The sequence below is a fragment of the Theropithecus gelada genome, chromosome 7b (genome assembly GCF_003255815.1).
Source record: "Theropithecus gelada isolate Dixy chromosome 7b, Tgel_1.0, whole genome shotgun sequence".
In the NCBI taxonomy this organism is placed as follows: Eukaryota; Metazoa; Chordata; class Mammalia; order Primates; family Cercopithecidae; genus Theropithecus; species Theropithecus gelada.
In genome coordinates, this window is record NC_037675.1 from 105134909 (window position 1) to 105155020 (window position 20112).

At 48.7% G+C, this 20112-nt stretch overlaps 1 protein-coding gene and 1 non-coding gene across 4 annotated transcripts in view; both read left to right on the plus strand.

Moving 5' to 3' along the window:
* Nucleotides 1-20112, plus strand: part of APOPT1 (apoptogenic 1, mitochondrial) — a 38658-nt gene that overhangs the window by 7968 nt on the left and 10578 nt on the right. Inside the window, exons 2-4 of one of the 3 annotated variants that reach the window (XR_003120439.1) lie at nucleotides 7246-7443; nucleotides 9394-9457; nucleotides 17957-18045. Coding sequence is in view for 2 of the 3 variants with exons in the window: in XM_025391447.1 (XP_025247232.1) it covers nucleotides 7246-7443; nucleotides 9394-9457; nucleotides 9694-9710 (279 nt within the window). In the remaining variant the exon portion in view is untranslated. Of the gene's footprint in view, nucleotides 1-7245; nucleotides 7444-9393; nucleotides 9458-9693; nucleotides 10037-17956; nucleotides 18046-20112 lie in introns of those variants that run through there. The other 2 variants (XM_025391447.1, XM_025391446.1) reach the window with 2 other exon arrangements.
* LOC112629642 lies at nucleotides 2776-2916 on the plus strand. The gene has a single exon (XR_003120721.1). It is a non-coding gene; the product is annotated as a U4 spliceosomal RNA (small nuclear RNA).

Sequence of the window (20112 nt, forward strand, 5' to 3'; positions counted from 1 at the left end):
AGAATTAGTCTGACTCTTTTAGTTCTTTTTTTTCTTTAATCTGGAAGTTCCCAAACCAGAATTGGTTCAGACATACTCCCTTTTAGTTCTTTTTTAATCCATAGGTTCTGCCTCCATCACCTCTCCACCTTTTTTTTTTTTTTTTTGAGGTGGAGTCTCACTCTGTCACCCAGGCTGGAATGCAGTGGCGCGATCTCAGCTCACTGCAACCTCCACCTCCTGGGTTCAAGCTATTCTCTTGCCTCAGCCTCCCGAGTAGCACCTCCTCACCTTTTTTTTTTTTTTTTTAAAGCAATTTATTTGGAGAGGGGATCACATGTCCTTTAAAACTTCCTACAGTCTGGATTTTGCTGATTGTGTCTCCATGGTGTAATTTAGCATGTTTCTCTGACCTCTTTCTTGTAAATTGACAGCTATATTCTAGAACTTTGACCACATCCAGATTTTGTTTTGTTTTGTTTTTTGAGACAAAGTCTCACTCTGTCACCCAGGCTGGAGTGCAGTGGCGTGATCTCAGCTCACTGCAACCTTCACCTCCCAGGTCCAAGCAGTTCTGCCTCAGCCTCCCGAGTAGCTGAGATTACACATGCCTACCACCATGCCTGGCTAATTTTTATATTTTTTGTAGAGACAGAGTTTCATCATGTTGGCCAGGCTGGTCTTGAACTCCTGACCTCAGGTGATCTGCTCATCTCAGCCTCCCAAAGTGCTGGGATTACAGGTATGAGCCACTGTGCCTGGCCCAAAGTCACTTTTAGCTTCAAAAATGAGCTGTAGGGTATACCTTCTTTTTCTGTTTCTGTGGATTGTTTACTAAGGTTTGAATTTTTCTGTGACTGGTAGAACCTACAAGTCATTTGAACCAGAGTTTTCATAAGAACAGGTCATTTTAACCCATCTTCTTTTTGGTTAGAGTTACTAAACTGGTAAATAAGAGTGATCCGGCCAGGCGTCGTGGCTCACACCTTGCCAGCACTTTGGGAGGCTGAGGCAGGCAGATCACCTGAGGTCAGGAGTTCAAGACCAGCCTGGCCAACATGGTGAAATCCTGTCTCTACAAAAATACAAAAATTAGCCGGGCATGATGGCGGTACCTGTAATCCCAGCTACTTGGGAGGCTGAGGCAGGAGAAATGCTTGAACACAGGAGGCAGAGGTTGCAGTGAGCTGAGATCGCGCCATTGCACTCTAGCCTGGGCGATGGACCAAGACTCCTTCTCAAAAAGAAAAAAAAAAAAAAGAGTGATCCATTGCATATTGATTTAAGCAAGACATCTGATAAAGTCTCTTATGTATTTTTGAAAACCATGTCCTGTGTTATGGTGCTTGAAACACCAATGGAAACATTTGTCTCAGGGTGGTTCGTATTTCCTGCACAGGTTCTTCACGAGGTGCCAGTGATACAGAAATGAATGTGTGTGCCTCTTTTCACACATGCACAGATGGCTCTCCAGGCAAGAGCTCTGCATGCTAACACATGCCTCCCTGGTGCCTAGAGCGGTGCTTGTCCTTTGCATGGTGGCGCAGGTACAGACAGGTTGATGCTTGTGGAGAAAGGCTGAATCCGCTGTGCCCATTTTGGGAATCTGTTGGAAGTTAATTGTTTGCAGCTCCAGGCAGGGTGGTTCCCAGGGGAGCACCACCCTGGGCCTGCCTGCTGGGCACATAACTTCTGAGAGGAGGAGGGCTGGAACAAGCCCACAGATAATGATCTTTTTCCCTTTTTTGGAGATAAGGTCTTGCTCTGTTGCCCAGGCTGGAGTGAGCAGTGGTACAAACACAGCTTACCACAGCCTCAACCTCACTGGCTCAAGTAATCTTCCTGCCTCAGCCTCTTTAGTAGCTGGGGCTACAGGCACGTGCCACCACGCCTGGCTGATTTTAAAAAATTTTTTTGGCCGGGCGCGGTGGCTCACACCTGTAATCCCAGCACTTTGGGAGGCCGAGGCGGGCGGATCACAAGGTCAGGAGATCGAGACCACAGTGAAACCCCGTCTCTACTAAAAATACAAAAAATTAGCCGGGCGCGGTGGCGGGCGCCTGTAGTCCCAGCTACTCAGGAGGCTGAGGCAGGAGAATGGCGTGAACCCAGGAGGCGGAGCTTGCAGTGAGCCGAGATCGCGCCACTGCACTCCAACCTGGGCGACAGCGTGAGACTCCGTCTCAAAAAAAAAAAAAAAAAAAAAAATTACCCAGGCATGGTGTCAGGCACCCGCAATCTCAGCTACTTGGGAGGCTGAGGCAGGAGAACCACTTAAACCTGGGAGGCAGAGGTTACAGTGAGCTNAAAAAAAAAAAAAAAAAAAAAAAATTTTTGGCAGGGCGCAGTGGCTCATGCCTGTAATCTCAGCACTTTGGGAGGCCAAGGAGGGTGGATCATCTGAGGTCAGGAATTCAAGACCAGCCTGGCCAACATGGTGAAACCCCATCTCTACTAAAAATATAAAAATTAGCTGGGCGTGGTGGCACATGCCTGTAATCCCAGCTACTCGGGAGGCTGAGGCAGGAGAATCGCTTGAACCCGGGAGGCAGAGGCTGCAGTGAGCCGAGAACATACCACTGCACTCCAGCCTGGTAACAGAGTGAGACTCCGTCTCAAAAAAAAAAAATTTGTAGCTTTGCACAGCAGCAGTGTTGCAGCCAATGAGATTTATCCGAGGTGTGATGTAGCTTTGCACAGCAGCAGTGTTGCAGCCAATGAGATTTATCCGAGGTGTGATGTAGCTTTGCACAGCAGCAGTGTTGTAGCCAATGAGATTTATCCGAGGTGTGATGTAGCTTTGCACAGCAGCAGTGTTGCAGCCAATGAGATTTATCCGAGGTGTGATTATCGCTAATTGAAAACTTTTCCCAATACCCTGCCATGATGACTTGCAATATAGTCGGCATTGGCAATGTTTGACAGTCTCTGTACAGAGACCGAAAAAAAAATTTTTTTTTATAGAGATGGGGTCTCACTTTGTTGCCCAGGCTGGCCTCGAACTCCTGAGCTCAAACAATCCACCTGCCTCGGCTTCCCAAGGTGCTGGGATTACAAGTGTAAACCATCAAGCCCAGCCCACAAATAATCATCCTTAGACAATGTCTAAAGACATAAAGAATGTCTAAAGACAATCTTTTTTTTTTTTTTTTTTTGAGACGGAGTCTCGCTGTGCTCCCAGGCTGGAGTGCAGTGGCGTGATCTCGGCTCACTGCAAGCTCCGCCTCCCGGGTTCACGCCATTCTCCCACCTCAGCCTCCCAAGTAGCTGAGACTACAGGCGCCCACCACCACGCCCGGCTAGTTTTTTGTATTTTTTAGTAGAGACGGGGTTTCACCATGTTAGCCAGGATAGTCTCGATCTCCTGACCTCGTGATCCACCCGCCTCGGCCTCCCAAAGTGCTGGGATTACAGGCTTGAGCCACCGCGCCCGGCCTAAAGACAATCTTTAGACAAATTGTCTCATCATTTTTAGACAATACTGAGGTGCAGGCCTTGTGTCTGTTGGTGGTGGGAAAGAGATGGTTGAGTAGGGCCTTAAAGATAATAAAAATAGTTAACGTGTGTTTGCAGCAGGGGTGGCTTCCTGCTGTGGTCACTCCAGTGTAGGATGAAAGTGTTCCAGCCTGGATAGCTCTCCCGTGTCATTGGCATTCCTGAAATTAGGAGACCGTTTTCATTGACTTTCTAGTGTTTGCCATTCTGGTGGATTATCCTTCTTCTATACTGCTGGATCGGGTTTGTGGATTTGTCTAGCATCTGTGTAGAACAGGGGAGTGGGGACCCTAACCCTCAGTAAATATGGAAGTTCCTGACTGCTTCTCAGATGGGAACTCAAAGCCTTTATAGAACTGAGAATTAGAACGGGAAGCAAGAATGCTAGGAACTTGCTAACATTTTCTCTTCATTATTCCCTGGCGGTTTCCCCATGGTAGCTTTGTGTCATGTACGGGCACTTCCAGGAATAGGGTGCAGGGGAACCATCTCAGTGTCTCCCCTTCCAAATCTTGGCTTCTGGAGGGAGAGAGGCTGGGGTGGGAGTGCTCCTTGGGTACTCAGGAGCTTAATAAAAGCAGAGGGAGCTGGAGAGCAAGGTCTGGCCTGCAGAGCTGGCACAGAGAAGCCTGGTGTGGGGTGTCCAGCCTGCCAATATACAGTTAAGAAGAAAGGATATATGTGTGTGTGTATATATATGTATAGTGTGTGTGTGTGTGTGTGTGTGAGACAGGGTCTCACTCTGTCACCCAGGCTGAAGTGCAGTGACATGGTCTTGGTTCACTGCAACCTGCACCTCCCGGGTTCAAGCAATTCTTGTGCCTCAGCCTCCCAAGTAGCTGGGATTACAGGTGCACACCACCACGCCCGGCTTATTTTTTGGTGTTTTTAGTAGAGACGGGGTTTCACCCTGTTGGCCAGGCTGGTCTCGAACTCCTGACCTCAAATGATCCACCTGCCTCTGCTTCCCAAAATGCTGGGATTACGGCCTGAGCCACTGCGCCTGGCAGAAAAAAGATTTTCACAAGAACTGGAAGGTTAACTCCCCTCCCAGACCCAAAGATGCAGATTCGGCCTGACCAGCAGGAATGCACATGTGCCTCACTGTGAGGAGGGCAGAACTGAGGCTGCTTCTCAGGAAACTGTGAGGGTCTAGCGTGCCCCCCCACCCCCACCCGCAGACACGAGGGCCGGGTAGAAGAGCCTCCCAGCATAGCCAGTGGGACACCATGAATCATAGGCTTGTACTGTGGAAACTAGCAATTATGGTAATTACTCGCACTGCAAAGGGCTCTTCCTCTTACCAAAGGACATTTTCCTCCCCCAAGCTGCTTCTCCTCCCTTTTAAATAGCAGCTCCTCAGTGAATAAAGGCAGAAACATGTGGTTATAGGGAAGTACAAAGGAAGATAGCATCTCTCACATGATAGCAAACAATGATTTGAAAATATTGGTACGCCAGCTTTATTGTAAAGCAGTTTATGTGAGTGATAACTAGAAGATAAATATGGAAAAGTAACTGAACGCTGCTGACACCTCTCGGAGCTTGCTTTGTGATATGTGGGCAGCTAGAAAAAGCAGCTAATTGTTAGGTGGCTCCTGTAAACACTTCCTGATGGGGAGCCTGTGAGCAGAAAAGAGCGGGCGCAGGCCTGGACAGTGGTCATGCACCGTTAGCATGAAACCCGCTGAGCTGCAGACACCCCAGTCAGCTTGGAGGAGGGAAGGAGTCGCTGTCCTGGGCCACAGTCTAGGGGGTGGACCCTGGTGCCATCCCTTTTGTGAGACTCACGTTAGTTTCTACCAACAGCCAAATACCACAAATGCAAAGACTTGGGGGAGAAGCCCATGAACATTGTCTGAATGTATGGTAAAGAAAAAAAAAGAGGCCGGGCGCGGTGGCTCAAGCCTGTAATCCCAGCACTTTGGGAGGCCGAGGCGGGCGGATCACGAGGTCAGGAGATCGAGACTATCCTGGCTAACACAGTGAAACCCCGTCTCTACTAAAAAATACAAAAAAAACTTAGCCGGGCGAGGTGGCAGGCGCCTGTAGTCCCAGCTACTCGGGAGGCTGAGGCAGGAGAATGGCGTGAACCCGGGAGGCGGAGCTTGCAGTGAGCTGAGATCCGGCCACTGCACTCCAGCCTGGGTGACAGAGCAAGACTCCGTCTCAAAAAAAAAAAAAAAAAAAAAGAAAAAATAATCTTTTGTGGAAATGTAGGCTTTATTGTTTTAATGGGAAATTTGGTGATTGTATACAGTTTTGTTGTTTTTGTTTTTGAGACGAAGTCTCTGTAACCCAAGCTGGAGTGTGGTGGCGCCATCTCGGTTCACTGCAACCTCCGCTTCCCAGGTTCAAGCGATTCTCCTGCCTCAGCCTCCCAAGTAGCTGGGACTACAGTCACCTGCCACCACGCCCTGCTAATTTTTTTTGTTGGAGACAGGGTTTGGGGTTTCACTGTGTTAGCCAGGATGGTCTTGATCTCCTGACCTCTTGATCCGCCTGCCTTGGCCTCCCAAAGTGCTGGGATTACAGGTGTGAGCCACTGTGCCCAGCCTGTATATAGTTTTTAGACTGATGGGTAAAATGTTGAAGGTCTGTGTTGCAATCCTGCCTTTACTTTCTAAAAAGGATTCCCAAATTGATCCAGCATCAAATCAGTACATTTTAACCCTGACGATGAGCAGTATAGTTTCAGGTCTTGAATAGCGGGTTCTCCCACTGTCACTCCCTGACAGTTCTTCCTGCCCATTGCACAAACAAAATCAGTTCACGGAGACCATGGCATTGCAGTAAAGAAAGAGTTTAGGACCGGGCACGGTGGCTCATGCCTGTAATCCCAATACTTCGGGAGGCCAAGGCGGGCAGATCACCTGAGGTCAGGAGTTCAAGACCAGCCTGGTCAACATGATGAAACCCCATCTCTACTAAAAATACAAAAATTAGCTGGGCCTGGTGGCGCGTGCCTGGAATCCCAGCTACTCGGGAGGCTGAGGCAAGAGAATCGCTTGAACCCGGGAGGTGGAGGTTGCAGTGAGCCAAGATCACACCACTGCACTCCAGCCTGGGTGACAGAGCAAGACTCCGTCTCAAAAAAAAAAGAAAGAGTTTAATTGATGTGAGGCCGGCCATGCTACATGGAAGAGTTATTACTCCAACCAGTCTCTCCACGCATTTGGGGGCTAGAGTTTTTCTAAAATAGTTTGGAGTAAGGGGTGGCGGTGGCTGGGCAGTGGGTGCTTGCTGCCGATTGGTCAGGGCGCAATCACAGGGGTGTGAGAATCATCCTCCTGCCTGCCGAGTGGCTTCTGGGCGGGTCCAGGAGGAGCCATCACTTTGGACTTGCAAAACACCTGAAAAGATACCTCAAAAGACCAATCTTAGGTTCTGCAATAGAGATGCCGGAGTAATTGGAGAAGTTGCAGGTCTTGTGACCTCTGGAATGACGGCTGGCACCTTACCCGAATTCAGACTCCTCACCTCTTCCTAGCCTGGTGGGGTCTCACATTAGCTTCAGAAAGCTTAGCAAAGGTGGTTGAGTTTTGGGAAAGGGCTGTTACTATTTAAACCAGAAACTAGGCCCTGTGTGGTGGATCCCAGTTGTAATCCACCACTTTGGGAGGATTGGGAGTGGCCGAGATCACGCCACTGCACTCCAGCCTGGCGACAGAGCAAGACTCGTCTCTAAATAAATAAATAAATCCAGATTGTGCATTTTATAATACTAGATGCTCGTTTTGTCATATGTTAATCCAATTTACTTCGTTAAAGGTGTCAAGATTCTGCCCTCCAAGAAAGTCTTGCCATGACTGGATAGGACCCCCAGACAAATATTCAAACCTTCGACCTGTTCACTTTTACATACCTGAAAATGAATCGCCATCGGAACAAAAGCTTAGAAAATTAAGACAAGAAACACAAGAATGGAATCAACAGTTCTGGGCAAACCAGAATTTGACTTTTAGTAAGGTAAGTTTCAGTTTTAGATCAGAATGAGAAACAACACAGTTGGCCACTTGAGGGTGCTAGATATTTAGTATTTGCTTTGCGTTTTGTCTCAGTCCCTCCCCCACACTGTATGTATGTGTGGATGTGTGTATATATATGCATATAATTTTAAAAACTAATATGTAACCATATATAAGAGACGCTCATTCGTAGAACCACAGATCTTGAGACTTTGAAGGAAGCAATGTGTGAGCAGCAGAGCCAGAACTGGAAGTACGTGTTTTACACACATATGTGTGTGTGTTTGTCTTTATGAGAATACCGGTTTTTTTTAGGTGGGGCATGGTGGCTCTGCAGTCCCAGCACTTTGGGAGGCTGAGATGGGCGGATCACTTGAAGCCAGGAGTTTGAGAGCAGCCTGCCAACGTAGCGAAACCTAATCTCTACTAAAAATATAAAAATGAGCCAGGTGTGGTGGCACATGCCTGTGATCCCTGTGACTTGGGAGGCTGAGGCACAAGAATTGCTTGAACCTGGGAGGCAGAGGTTGCAATGAGCCGAGATCGCACCATTACACTCCAGTCTGGGTGACAGGAGTGAAACCCTGACTCAAAAAAAAAAGAAAACCAGTTTTTGTGATGTGTTGAATTCTTCCTGAAAATTAAAAAACTTTTTTTTGTTGTTGTTGGGTTTTTTTTTTTTTTTTTGAGACGAAGTTTCACTCTGTCACCAGGCTGGAATGCAGTGATATGATCTCAGCTTACTGCACTCTCTATCTCCCAGATTCAGGTGATTCTCCTGCCTCAGCCTCCCAAATAGCTAGGATTACAGGCACACGCCACCATGCCCAGCTAATTTTTGTATTTTTAGTGGAGACCGGGTTTCACCATGTTGGCCAGGATGGTCTTGATCTCCTGACCTTGTGATCCACCCACCTCAGCCTCCAAAAGTGTTGGGATTACAGGCGTGAGCCACCGTGCCCAGCTGAGAATTCAAAATTCTTAACAAGATACTTATAAATAAACTGTGTAAGAAAAAAGTATGAAAAAAGCATAAATAGTCTAAACCAGAAGAAAAACATTTAAACTTTTTTTTTTCCTGAGATGGAGTTTCACTCCTGTTGCCCAGGCTGGAGTGCAATGGTGTGATCTCGGCTCACCGCAATCTCCACCTCCCTGGTTCAAATGATTCTCCTGCCTCAGCTTTCCAAGTAGCTGGGATTACACGCTCGCCACCACACCCGGCTAATTTTTGTATTTTTAGTAGAAATGGGGTTTCACCGCGTTGGCCAGGCTGGTCTTGAACTCCTGACCTTCAGGTGATCCGCCTGCCTTGGCCTCTCAAAGTGCTGGGATTCCAGGCGTGAGCCACCGCGCCCGGCCACATTTAAACTTTGATTTGCCATTTGAGTGGGCTGTGTCAGGTGGGGTGTATTTATCCTATTCTGTGGATTTTTTTTTTTTTTGAGACAGAGTCTCACTCTGTTGTCCAGGCTGGAGTTCAGTGGCATGGTATCGGCTCACTGCAACCTCTGCCTCCCAGGTTCAAGCAGTTCTCCTGCCTCAGCCTCCTGAGTAGCTGGGATTACAGGTGCCCACCATCATACCTGGCTAATTTTTGTACTTTTAGTAGAGACGGGGTTTCTCCATGTTGGCCAGGCTGGTCTGGAACTGCTGATCTCAGGTGATCCACCCACCTTGTCCTCCCAAAGTGCTGGCATTACAGGTGTGAGCCACTGCACCTGACCTATTCTGTGGATTTATAAACAGTGTCTCCCAAGTTTATCGAACATCTTTTCAAATCCTGTTACAAACACAAAACTTTTAACCACATTCAGAGGGTTTTAAATGAGCTTTGAGATGGGTCACCTGCTTCTCAGAAAGTCCACATCTGTGCTTCTCCAGGACGCTGTGAGCTGTGCTCTTGCCAAAGAAAAGAGTTCTGAGAGCCTTTTTTTTTTTTTTTTTTTAGGAAAAAGAAGAATTTATTCACTCGAGACTAAAAACTAAAGGCCTGGGCCTGAGAACTGAATCAGGTTAGTGCATTTGTTTGGGTTTTTTTGTTTTGTTTTGTTTTGCTTTCTTTGTTTGGGTTTGAACAAGTCCATGAGAAGGTAAAGCAAGGGCGGTGAGAGAAGTGGGGAAGTTCAGGGCAGTTCTTGGCCTGCTTTGGGGCAGTGCTCGGCACACCTCTGTCCAGGTTCTTTTGCACACCCAGTTCCCAAGCATGGCTCTCCAATCTCTAGCTCCCTCTTCTCTCTCAGGAGTTTAGGTGGTTATGATGGATGACCACCTTCTGACCTTTGATTTCCATCCTGAGGTCTCAGCCTTTGCAACTTCTCCCTCTCCAAACCAGCTTCTCTTCTGATCCCTGATCTCAGTTCAGTGCTCAAAATAGCCTTTCCTTATTTTCTCTTGGTGTTGATGTTAGGCCTGAGTGACATCTCATGCCATTTGTTAAACAGATGTCTGCTGCCAAAATGTTGTTCTGATAGAAAATCCAAAATCATCGACCCCAAAAGCCAGGTCTGTCATTGGGCTAAAGTGCCATTCCTACTAATCCTTTACCTCACCTGATTCATTTAGAGTAAAGGGCTGGGAGCTTGAGTCTCCCCTGTGCCAGGACCTCTGTTGCTGTTTGCTGGCTGCTGGAGAGGTGGGGCCTTGCAGGGCAGAGTTGGAGCAGATGCTGCATCCAACAGTAAGCATGAGAATGAGCACTCACAGTTTCAGGTCCTGTGCTGGACACTGTGCAAGTCCTGTGCATATATCACCTGTTGCATTTCCCACAGTGACCCAGTGAGGTAGATACTGTTTTTTTTTTTTTTTTTGAGACGGAGTCTCACTCTGTCGCCCAGGCTGGAGTGCAGTGGCCGGATCTCAGCTCACTGCAAGCTCCGCCTCCCGGGTTTACGCCATTCTCCTGCCTCAGCCTCCCCAGTAGCTGGGATTACAGGTGCCCGCCACCACGCCCGGCTAGTTTTTTGTATTTTTTAGTAGAGACGGGATTTCACCGTGTTAGCCAGGATGGTCTCGATCTCCTGACCTTGTGATCCGCCCGTCTCGGCCTCCCAAAGTGCTGGGATTACAGGCTTGAGCCACCGCGCCAGGCCGATACTGTTATCTTTACCATTTTATAGAAGAGCAACCTGAGGCTTCCCCAAAATTACACAGTGAGAATGTGGTGTGGCCTGGATTCTCACCTCGGGAGTCGGATTGCAAAGCCTCCTGGGCCTCACCGCGCTCCATGGCTGTCAACGAATTCCATGCTGACCTGGTGTGCGTGTGTGCGCGCATGTGTGCGTGCGCGCGCGTGTGTGCGTGTGTGCGTGCGTGTGTGCGTGTGTGTGTGTGCGTGCGTGTGTGTGTGTGCGTGTGTGTGTGCGCACCACATGTGCCGTGCCATGTCCGTGGGTCTGTCATCATACCAGGTAGGACTAGGTCGGCTCATACCTTGGAAGTGCTTTGGAGACAACCACTGTCCTGACAGACGGGAGTTGTTTTGATTCTTACTAAGGTCCCAGAATCCTGTTGATGGCTCTGCTGAGTATTGAAAGGCTGGCCTTAAATTAGGTTTGAAGGCCGGGCGCGGTGGCTCAAGCCTGTAATCCCAGCACTTTGGGAGGCCGAGGCGGGCGGATCACAAGGTCAGGAGATCGAGACCACAGTGAAACCCCGTCTCTACTAAAAATACAAAAAATTAGGCGGGCGCGGTGGTGGGCGCCTGTAGTCCCAGCTACTCGGGAGGCTGAGGCAGGAGAATGGCGTGAACCCGGGAGGCGGAGCTTGCAGTGAGCTGAGATCGCGCCACTGCACTCCAGCCTGGGCGACAGCTCGAGACTCCGTCTCAAAAAAAAAAAAAAAAAAAAAAAATTAGGTTTGAAAATGAATTTGGTAATAGGACAGGATGTGTTAAGGAAGGGAAGCATGCAGGGAGCTGCCTGCTCTGGCAGCTGTTGAAAGTTAGCAGGCCGCAGTGCCTGCAGTGGGAGTGGGGCAGCAGGCGTGTCACCTTGGGCCAGAGCACGTCTTGTACACAGTTGCACCAATGCGTGAGGATATAGGTCCCCAAGAGCCAAGAGAGGGGGAGCTTTGTTGAATACATGATGTTGGAGAAACCTTTGGCCCAAAAGAACAAATTTAGATTCGTTCTCCCTGCAATACAAATATGTTCCAGTGGGTCAAAATGTTAATTATTATTAATTTTTTTTTTCTTTTTTTTGAGACAGGGTCTCACCCTGTCCCCCAGGCTGGAATGCAGTGGCACCATCTGGGCTCACTACAGCCTTGACCTCGTAGACTCAAGTGATCCTCCCACTTCAGCCTCCCAAGTACCTAGGACTACAGGTGCACGCCAGCACCACACCTGGCTAATTTTTGTTTTTTGTAGGGACGGAGTTTTGCCATTTTGCCCAGGGTGGTCTCAAATTCCTGAGCTCAAGTAGTCCACCCACCTCGGCCTCCCCAAGTGCTGGGATTACAAGCCTGAGCCACCGTGCCCGGCCAAAAAGTTAATTATTAAAAGTCAGGCCAGGCGCGGTGGTTCACACCTGTAATCCCAGCACTTGGGGAGGCCGAGGCGGGTGGATCGCAAGGTCAGGAGTTCGAGACCAGCCTGATCAACATGGTGAAACCCCGTCTCTACTAAAAATACAAAAATTAGCCGGTTGTGGTGGCAGGCGCCTGTAATCCCAGCTACTCAAGAGACTGAGGCAGGAGAATCACTTGAACCCAGGAGGCAGAAGTTGTAGTGAGCCAAGATCGCGCCGCTGTACTCCAGCCTGGGTGACAGAGCGAGTCTCTATCTCAAAAAAATTAAAAAAATGTAAGTCGATTATTTATGGATTAAAGAGTTAGATACATAGTTCCTAGCTGTAGAGCATCTAATAGGAGATAACAGACTCTCTATTATCTGGAGGAATGATACCCTCCTGAGCTTGAGCGTCAAGATAGAGATATTCAAGAACGTAAAAGCTGAAAACATCTGTGTTAAGACTCCTTTTGATCCACCTTTCTGGACAGGAGAGTTTGCTGAGCAGATGTGGGGGTGGCTCAGTACCCAGGGGAGGATGGAGCTGGCCCCACTCATGGCCTGTGCTCAGACGCTAAGACCAGAGCAATTTCTTCCTCGTGTTTAAACTTTTCTCCTAGGCCACTGCTTTACCTTTCTCATGCTATAAACTGGCTTTCTCTGCCTCCTTGTTTATCCCTCCTGAGTTCAAGGAAGCAGTCAGCTGAGGCGGCTGCCTTTCCCCAGGCTGGCACCAGCCCAGTTGGGAGGTGCCGGATTAGCTGAGGCGGAGGTGGGGCTTGTGCAGAGAGCCTGGCTGCTGCCATGGAGACGGGAGGAAGCAGGCAAAAGAGCAGGCCTGCTGGCAAAGGATCAGAGGGCTGGGCAGACACAGGGATCAGTGTCCCGGAAATGTGAGGAAGGGCAAGTGCTGGCAGCAAAGACGACGTGGGCAATTTGGACTTCAGGAAAACCTGCCACAAATTTGCAGAAATAACACACATTTATAGACAAGTAACGTGACTACAAGAAGAAAAAATTGCTCAAACTCTAAATTTTACAAGGCATATTGGTTTATTTTTTTGAGATGAAGTCTCGCTCTGTCACCAGGCTGGAGTGCAGTGGCATGATCTCGGCTCACTGCAGTCTCCGCCTCCCGGGTTTCAGTGATTCTCCTGCCTCAGCCTCCCAAGTAGCTGGGATTACAGGCACCCACCACCACACCTGGCTAATTTTTTCATGTGTGTGTTTTGTAGAGACAGGGTTTCACGATGTTGACCAGGCTGGACTCGAACTCCTGACCTCAAGTGATCCACTCATCTCAGCCTCCCAAAGTGGTGGGATTATAGGCATGCGCCATTGCGCCCAGCCTACAGTGCATATTCAACAAGAAGTCATCATTTCATGCTTACTCAATTCATGGGGGAATGTTTTCAGTCTTGAGACTCAGTGCTGGTGGAGTTACATCAAAGGTGGATGGCAGTAGCAAATCCTCAGTCCCTTTTCCAGAAGGATTTAGCTAAACATACTACACATATCCCAGGAAGCAGGAAAATGATGCTTATGAATCTTCTGTAAGAATTCATGTGGAGAGCCAGGCTTGGTAACTCACACCTGTAATCTCACCACTTTGGGAGGCTGTGGTGGGTGGATCACTTGAGCCCAGGAGTTTGAGACCAGCCTGGGCAACATGGTGAAACCCTGTGTCTACAAAAAATTTAAAAATAAAAATAATTAAGGCCAGGCGCAGTGGCTCACGCCTGTAATCCCAGCACTTTGGGAGGCCGAGGCGGGTAGATCGCCTGAGGTCAGGAGTTCGAGAACAGCCTGACTAACATGAAGAAATCCCCTCTCTACTGAAAATATAAAATTAGGCCGGGCGCAGTGGCTCATGTCTGTAATCCCAGCGCTTTGGGAGGTCAAGGTGGGTGGATCACGAGGTCAGGAGTTCGAGACCAGCCTGATCAGCATGGTGAAACCCCATCTCTACTAAAAATACAAAAAATTAGCCAGGCACGGTGGCGGGCGCCTGTAGTCCCAGCTACTCTGGAGGCTGAGGCGGGAGAATGGCGTGAACCTGGGAGGCGGAGCTTGCAGTGAGCTGAGGTCACGCCACTGCACTCCAGCCTGGGCTACAGAGTGAGACTCCGTCTTAAAAAAAAAAAAAAAAAGAAAGAAAATTAGCCAGGCGTGGTGGTGCATGCCTGTAATCCCAGCTACTCAGGAGGCTGAGGCAGAAGAATCACTTGAACCCTGGAGGCAGAGGTTGTAGTGAGCCGAGATCGCACCATTGCACGCCAGCCTGGGCAACAAGAGTGAAACTCCATCTCAAAAAAAAAATAAAAATAAAAAACAGCCAAGTTTGCAAGTTTGGCAGTATGTGTCTGTAGTCCCAGCTACTCGGAAAGCTGAGGTGGGAGGATTGCTTGAGCCCAGGAGGTGGAGGCTGCAGTGAGCCAAGATTGTGTCACTGCACTCCAGCCTGAGTGGCAGAGCCAGACCGTCTCCAACAGCAACAACAAAAATTCATGTGGGGAAACATGGGAAGAGTTCAGCTGTGTGTTCTTTGCAGCAGGATCTTTCATTGCAGAAGAATGGGAAGAATGGAAATGTCCAGTACTAGCAGAACAGATAAGGCTGTGGTGGCCTACCCACTCACTGGCCTTCACTGGAATATTCTGCAGCAGTGCAGAAAAACGAGTGATTGAATTTAAAGTGCAAGCAACAGAATACTGTGATTTCAGTTCTGCCGGTCTCAAAATTAAATCTCATTTGTAAGGCAGGCAGTATTGTGGGAGAATTTCTCTAATGTATTTAATTCTCAGAGTGTTTATGCAGTGGCAGGAAGTGTACCATCAAAATGGGTTTAGTTTAAGTCAGTATCCTGAGTATTTATGAAACACCCACTCGGTTTTCGGTAAGTGTGGTGAATTTGGTGTTCTGCCTCTTTCCCTGGACTTAGTGGTATGTTTGGTAACAAGCTGCAGTGCTGCAGTGTGGACCATGCCCTGCTTAGCAGACATTACAGCGCTTCTGCTGCCTGCTGAGCCTTGGCCTAGGGGTGTTTGAGCCAAGTGCAAGGAACCTGTGTCAATGGAGTCAGGTGGCAGCAGCTGGTTTCCCTGCCTGCGGGGTAGTCCCGTGGTCACCCTAACAGCAGCGACCACCAGCAAGCACTTCTGTGCCAGCCCCGCCCCTCCTGCCACACTGACAGAGTGCAACCTCATGAGGTGTGCGGTTGCCATCACACACTGGAGGGGAAGATGCTGAGATGGAGGTAAGTCACAGCTCTGGGGCCACACAGCCAGGTGGGGATGGTCTTGGCCTCTGTCCATCCCAGATGAGGTCTGTGTTGCCCAGGCTGGCCTCAAGCAGTTTTCCTGCCTCAACCTCTGAGTACGGACAGTTTTGAGTGCCCTGTATGTGTATTAGCAGTAACATATGAGACAGAGTAGGCCCTCTTTATCCGAGGGATACATTCCAAGACCCCCAGTGAATGCCTGAGACTGGGGCTAGTACCAAGCCCTGTGTGTACACTGTGTTTTTCCCTACACAGTTGTCCCTCCCCTACATCCTCAGTTCAACCAACCATGGATTGAAAATATTGAAAACAATAAACATAAACAATAAAATATTGAAAATAAAAAATACCTTTTTTTTTCAGACGGAGTCTCACTGTGTCGCCCAGGCTGGAGTGCAGTGGCAAGATCTCGGCTCCCTATAAACTCTGCCTCCCGGTTCAAGCGATTCTCTTGCTTCAGCCTTCTGAGTAGCTGGGACTACAGGCGCACACCACCACACCTGACTAACTTTTGTATTTTTAGTAGAGATGTGGTTTCACCATGTTGGCCAGGCTGGTCTCAAACCCCTGACCTCAGATGATCCGCCCGCCTCAGCCTCCCAAAGTTCTGGGATTACAGGCGTGAGCCACCATGCACGGCCAAAAATAGAAAAATTTAGAGGTACAGCATAATGGCCAGGCACGGTGGCTCACGCCTGTAATCCTAGCACTTTGGGAGGCTGAGGCAGGCAGATCACGTGAGGTCAGGAGTTCGAGACCAGCCTGGCCAACATGGTGAAACCCTGTCTATACTAAAGATACAAAAATTAGCTGGGCATCGTGGTGCATGCCTGTAATCCCAGCTACTTGGGAGGTTGAGGCAGGAGAATCATTTGAACCTAGGAGGTGGAGGCTGCAGTGAGCCGAGGTCGTGCCACTGCACTCTAGCCTGGGCAACAGAGCAAGAGTATGTCTCAAAAAAAAAAAAAAAAAGTACAGTATGACAGCTGTTCATACAGCATTTACGGTGTATTAGGTATCACAGGTAATCTAGAGATGACTCAAAGGATATAGGAGAATGCAAGTAGGTTTTTTGCAAATATTTGGAGACAAGGCCTTGCTCTGCCACTCAGGCTGGAGTGCAGTGGCGCAATCATGGCCTGCTGGAGCTTCAACCTCCCAGGTTCAAGCCATCCTCCTGCCTCAGCCTCCCAAGTAGCTGGGACTGCAGGCACACGCCACCATGCCTTGCTAATTAAAAATTTTTTTTTGTAGAATTTTTTTCTCACTGTGTTGCCCAGGTTTATCACACCATTATAATATTTTATTTTATTTTATTTTATTTTATTCGAGACGGAGTATCGATCTGTCACCCAGACTGGGGTGCAGTGGTGCAATCTTGGCTCGCTATAAGCTCCACCTCTGGGTTCAAGCAATTCTCCTGCCTCAGCCTCCCAAATAGCGAGGACTACAGATGTCCACCACTGCACCCAGCTAATTTTTGTTTTTTTTGTTTTTTTGTTGTTTTTTGAAGCGGAGTTTCACTCTGTTGCTAGAGTGGAGTGCAGTGGCCCTATCTCTCACTGCAACCTCCGCCTCCTGGGTTCAAGCAATCCTCCTGCCTCAGCCTCCCGAGTAGCTGGGACTACAGGTGTGTGCTACCACACCAAGCTAATTTTTTTTGTATTTTTAGTAGAGATGAGGTTTCTCTTGTTGGCCAGGATGGTCTCAATCTCTTGACCTTGGATCCACCCACCTCAGCAGAGTACTGGGATTACAGGTGTGAGCCACTACACCCGGCCCGTTTTGTTTTTTGTTTTTTTGAGACGGAGTTACATTCTTGTTGCCCAGACTGGAGTGCAGTAACGCGATCTCGGCTCACCGCAACCTCCGCCGCCTGGGTTCAAGGGATTCTCCTGCCTCAGCCTCCTGAGTAGCTGGGATTACAGGCAAGTGCCACCCCACCCAGCTAATTTTTTTTTTTTTCCTGAGACAGAATCTTGCTCTGTCACCCAGGCTGGAGTGCAGTGGCATGATCTCGGCTCACTGCAAGCTCCCCCTCCCGGGTTAACACCATTCTCCTGCTTCAGCCTCCCAAGTAGCTGGGACTACAGGTGCCCGCCATCAAGCCTGGATAATTTTTTGTATTTTTAGTACAGACGGGGTTTCACCATGTTAGCCGGGATGGTCTTGATCTCCTGACCTTGTGATCCTCCTGCCTCGGCCTCCCAAAGTGCTGGGATTACAGGTGTGAGCCACCGCACCCAACCTATTATACCATTTTATATAAAAGATTAGCTCATCCTGAAATGTTGGCATCTGTAGTAGTTCTGGAACCAATCTCCTATTGATACCAAGGGACAAGTTTTCATTTATAGCTATGATAAAGTTTAATTTATAAATTAGGCACAACGAGAGACTAGGAATGATAACTAATAAAACAAGTATAACAATATGCCAGTATCTCAAATCTTGTGCTTTGCAACAATTACCAAGTAAATAAGGGCTATTCGGACACAAGCACTGCTGTATGGTGACAGTGGATCTGATCACCAAGACGGCTGCTGAGTGACTCACTTGGAGTGGGGAGTGTCTACACCATGAGTGTGCTGGACAGAGGGAGGAGCCACCTCCTGGGCGGGTCGGAGCAGGACATTGGGAGGTTTCATCACGCTGCTCAGAACAGCATGCAGTTCAAAACTTATGAATTGTTCATTTCTGGAATTTTCCATTTAATATTTTCAGACCCCACTTGACCTCATGGTAACTGAAACCATGGAAGGCAAAACCATGGATGGAGGGGACTGCTGTGCTACCGCCATCTCCCTTACACAGTTGAGTAAACTGAGGCACAGAAGAAAATGAAGTAGCCCCAGATTACATAGGAAGTGGCGGCACTGAGGTGAAAAGCAGAGCAGAGGGCTGTAGATTTAAACTGCTCTTCATTCCGGTGGCACTAGACCTGTCCGAGTGGCCAGAGGAGACGTGGCTCTTGTCCTCTGTCTGCTGTGTGGCTAGGGGCAAGCCATGCTTGTGCCGTCTGAGTGTTTTTGTCTGTGTGAATCCAGGGGTTGCCGGACACCTTCCCCGCTCCATGGGAGGGAGGGTGGAATCATGCCCTTGGCCCCCTTGCCCGCTCCCCCATGGACCGGAGCGTCAGCATCAGCTGTGCCACAGGATGGTGTGCACTCTGCTGGAGGTGGCACCTTCAGGGGAAGCAGCTGCCAGGGAGGCTAGAGAGCACCCCGGATGGAAGCCGAGCGTGGTCCCTGCGCCTCTGCACGGGAAGTGCTGGAGATGCAGGAGCCCCTGAGCCGGAGCCCAGCGCTCTTATAAGAGATCCCATTTCCTGTTCGGGGACTGGGGCTTCTAAGCCAGAGTGCCCCTCCTGCACCTGCCACTCTGGATGTGGTTTCATTCCCTGGTCCCTGAGCCATAGCTGGAGGGCATGAGACTGGCCCCTGGGCTGCTCTGGGGACCCTACTTCAGGTCAGCCCTGCCACTCCCTGCCCACTCATAGGGCTGTGGGTCCTGCCCTGTGGCCTTTCTACCTCTCTTGCATGTGGGTGAGCCTGAGCGTGGCCACCGCCCTGGGAGTGCCACAGAGGCAAGCCACACTGGTCCTCATGTGTTAACAGCCCCACCAGCACGCGGGAATGGAGTAGTCAGGCCAGGACCTGTCCCAGGAATGGGCAGGCTGTTAACCCAGGATGCATTCAAGTTAGGATACATTTCATTCCCGTGTAGCGGTGGCTCACAATAGGATACATTTCATTCCAGTTGCAGTGACTCACAGTAGGATACATTTCATTCCCGTGCAGCGGTGGCTCACAGTAGGGTACGTTTCATTCCCATGCAGCGGTGGCTCACAGTAGGATACATTTCATTACCATGTAGCAGTGACTCACAGTTCCTCCGTAGAATCTGCAGGAAGTACTGGAGTGGCCGTGACGAAACACATCACTCATTGTGCATGGTATAGATACCTGCCTGGGTCTTAATCACTTGTGAAGAAATAAGTTATGGCTGTGACTGACCTTTATATACAATTCACATACCATAAAATTCACCCTGCCTTTTTCTTTTTTTTTTTTTTTGAGATGGAGTCTCCTTGTCTAAATTCACCCTTTTGAACTGTAATTCCATGGCTTTTAGTCCCCTGCCTAAATTCACCCTTTTGAAGTGTAATTCCGTGGCTTTTAGTAGTCACAAGATTGTACAACTACATCACTAATTCTGAACATTTTCATCACCTCAAAAAGAAACCCCATACCTATTAGCAGCCAGTCTCAGTTCCTGCGTCACCTAACCCCAGCAACCCACTTTCTATCTCTGGATTTGCCTATTGTGAACATTTCCAGATAAATGGAAACATACAATATGTGGTCTTTTGTGTCTGCCTTTTTTCAATTAAGTTCATAATGTTTTCAAGATTTATATATGTTGTATCATGTATTAGTACTTTGGAGATTTTTTTATGACTGTATAATCTATACCATGTTTTGTTTATCCATTTATTAGTTGATGAACATTTGGATTATTTCTCCCCTTTGGCTATTAGGAATTATGCCTGTATATAGCTACAGGTGAATTGCTGAGTTAAGTCTTTTTGGCCTGGCGCAGTGGCTCATGCCTGTAATCCTAGCTCTTTGGGTGGCCGAGGTGGGCAGATCACTTGAGGTCAGGAGTCCAAGACCAGCCTGGCCAACAGGGTGAAACCCCATCTCTACTAAAAATACAAAAAAGTAGCTGGGCATGATGGTGGGCACCTGCAATCCCAGCTACTCAGGAGGCTGAAGCAGGAGAATTGCTGGAACCTGGGAGGTGGAGGTTGCAGTGAGCCGAAATTGAGCCAGTGCACTCCAGCCTGGAAGACAGAGTGAGACTCTGTCTCAAAAAAA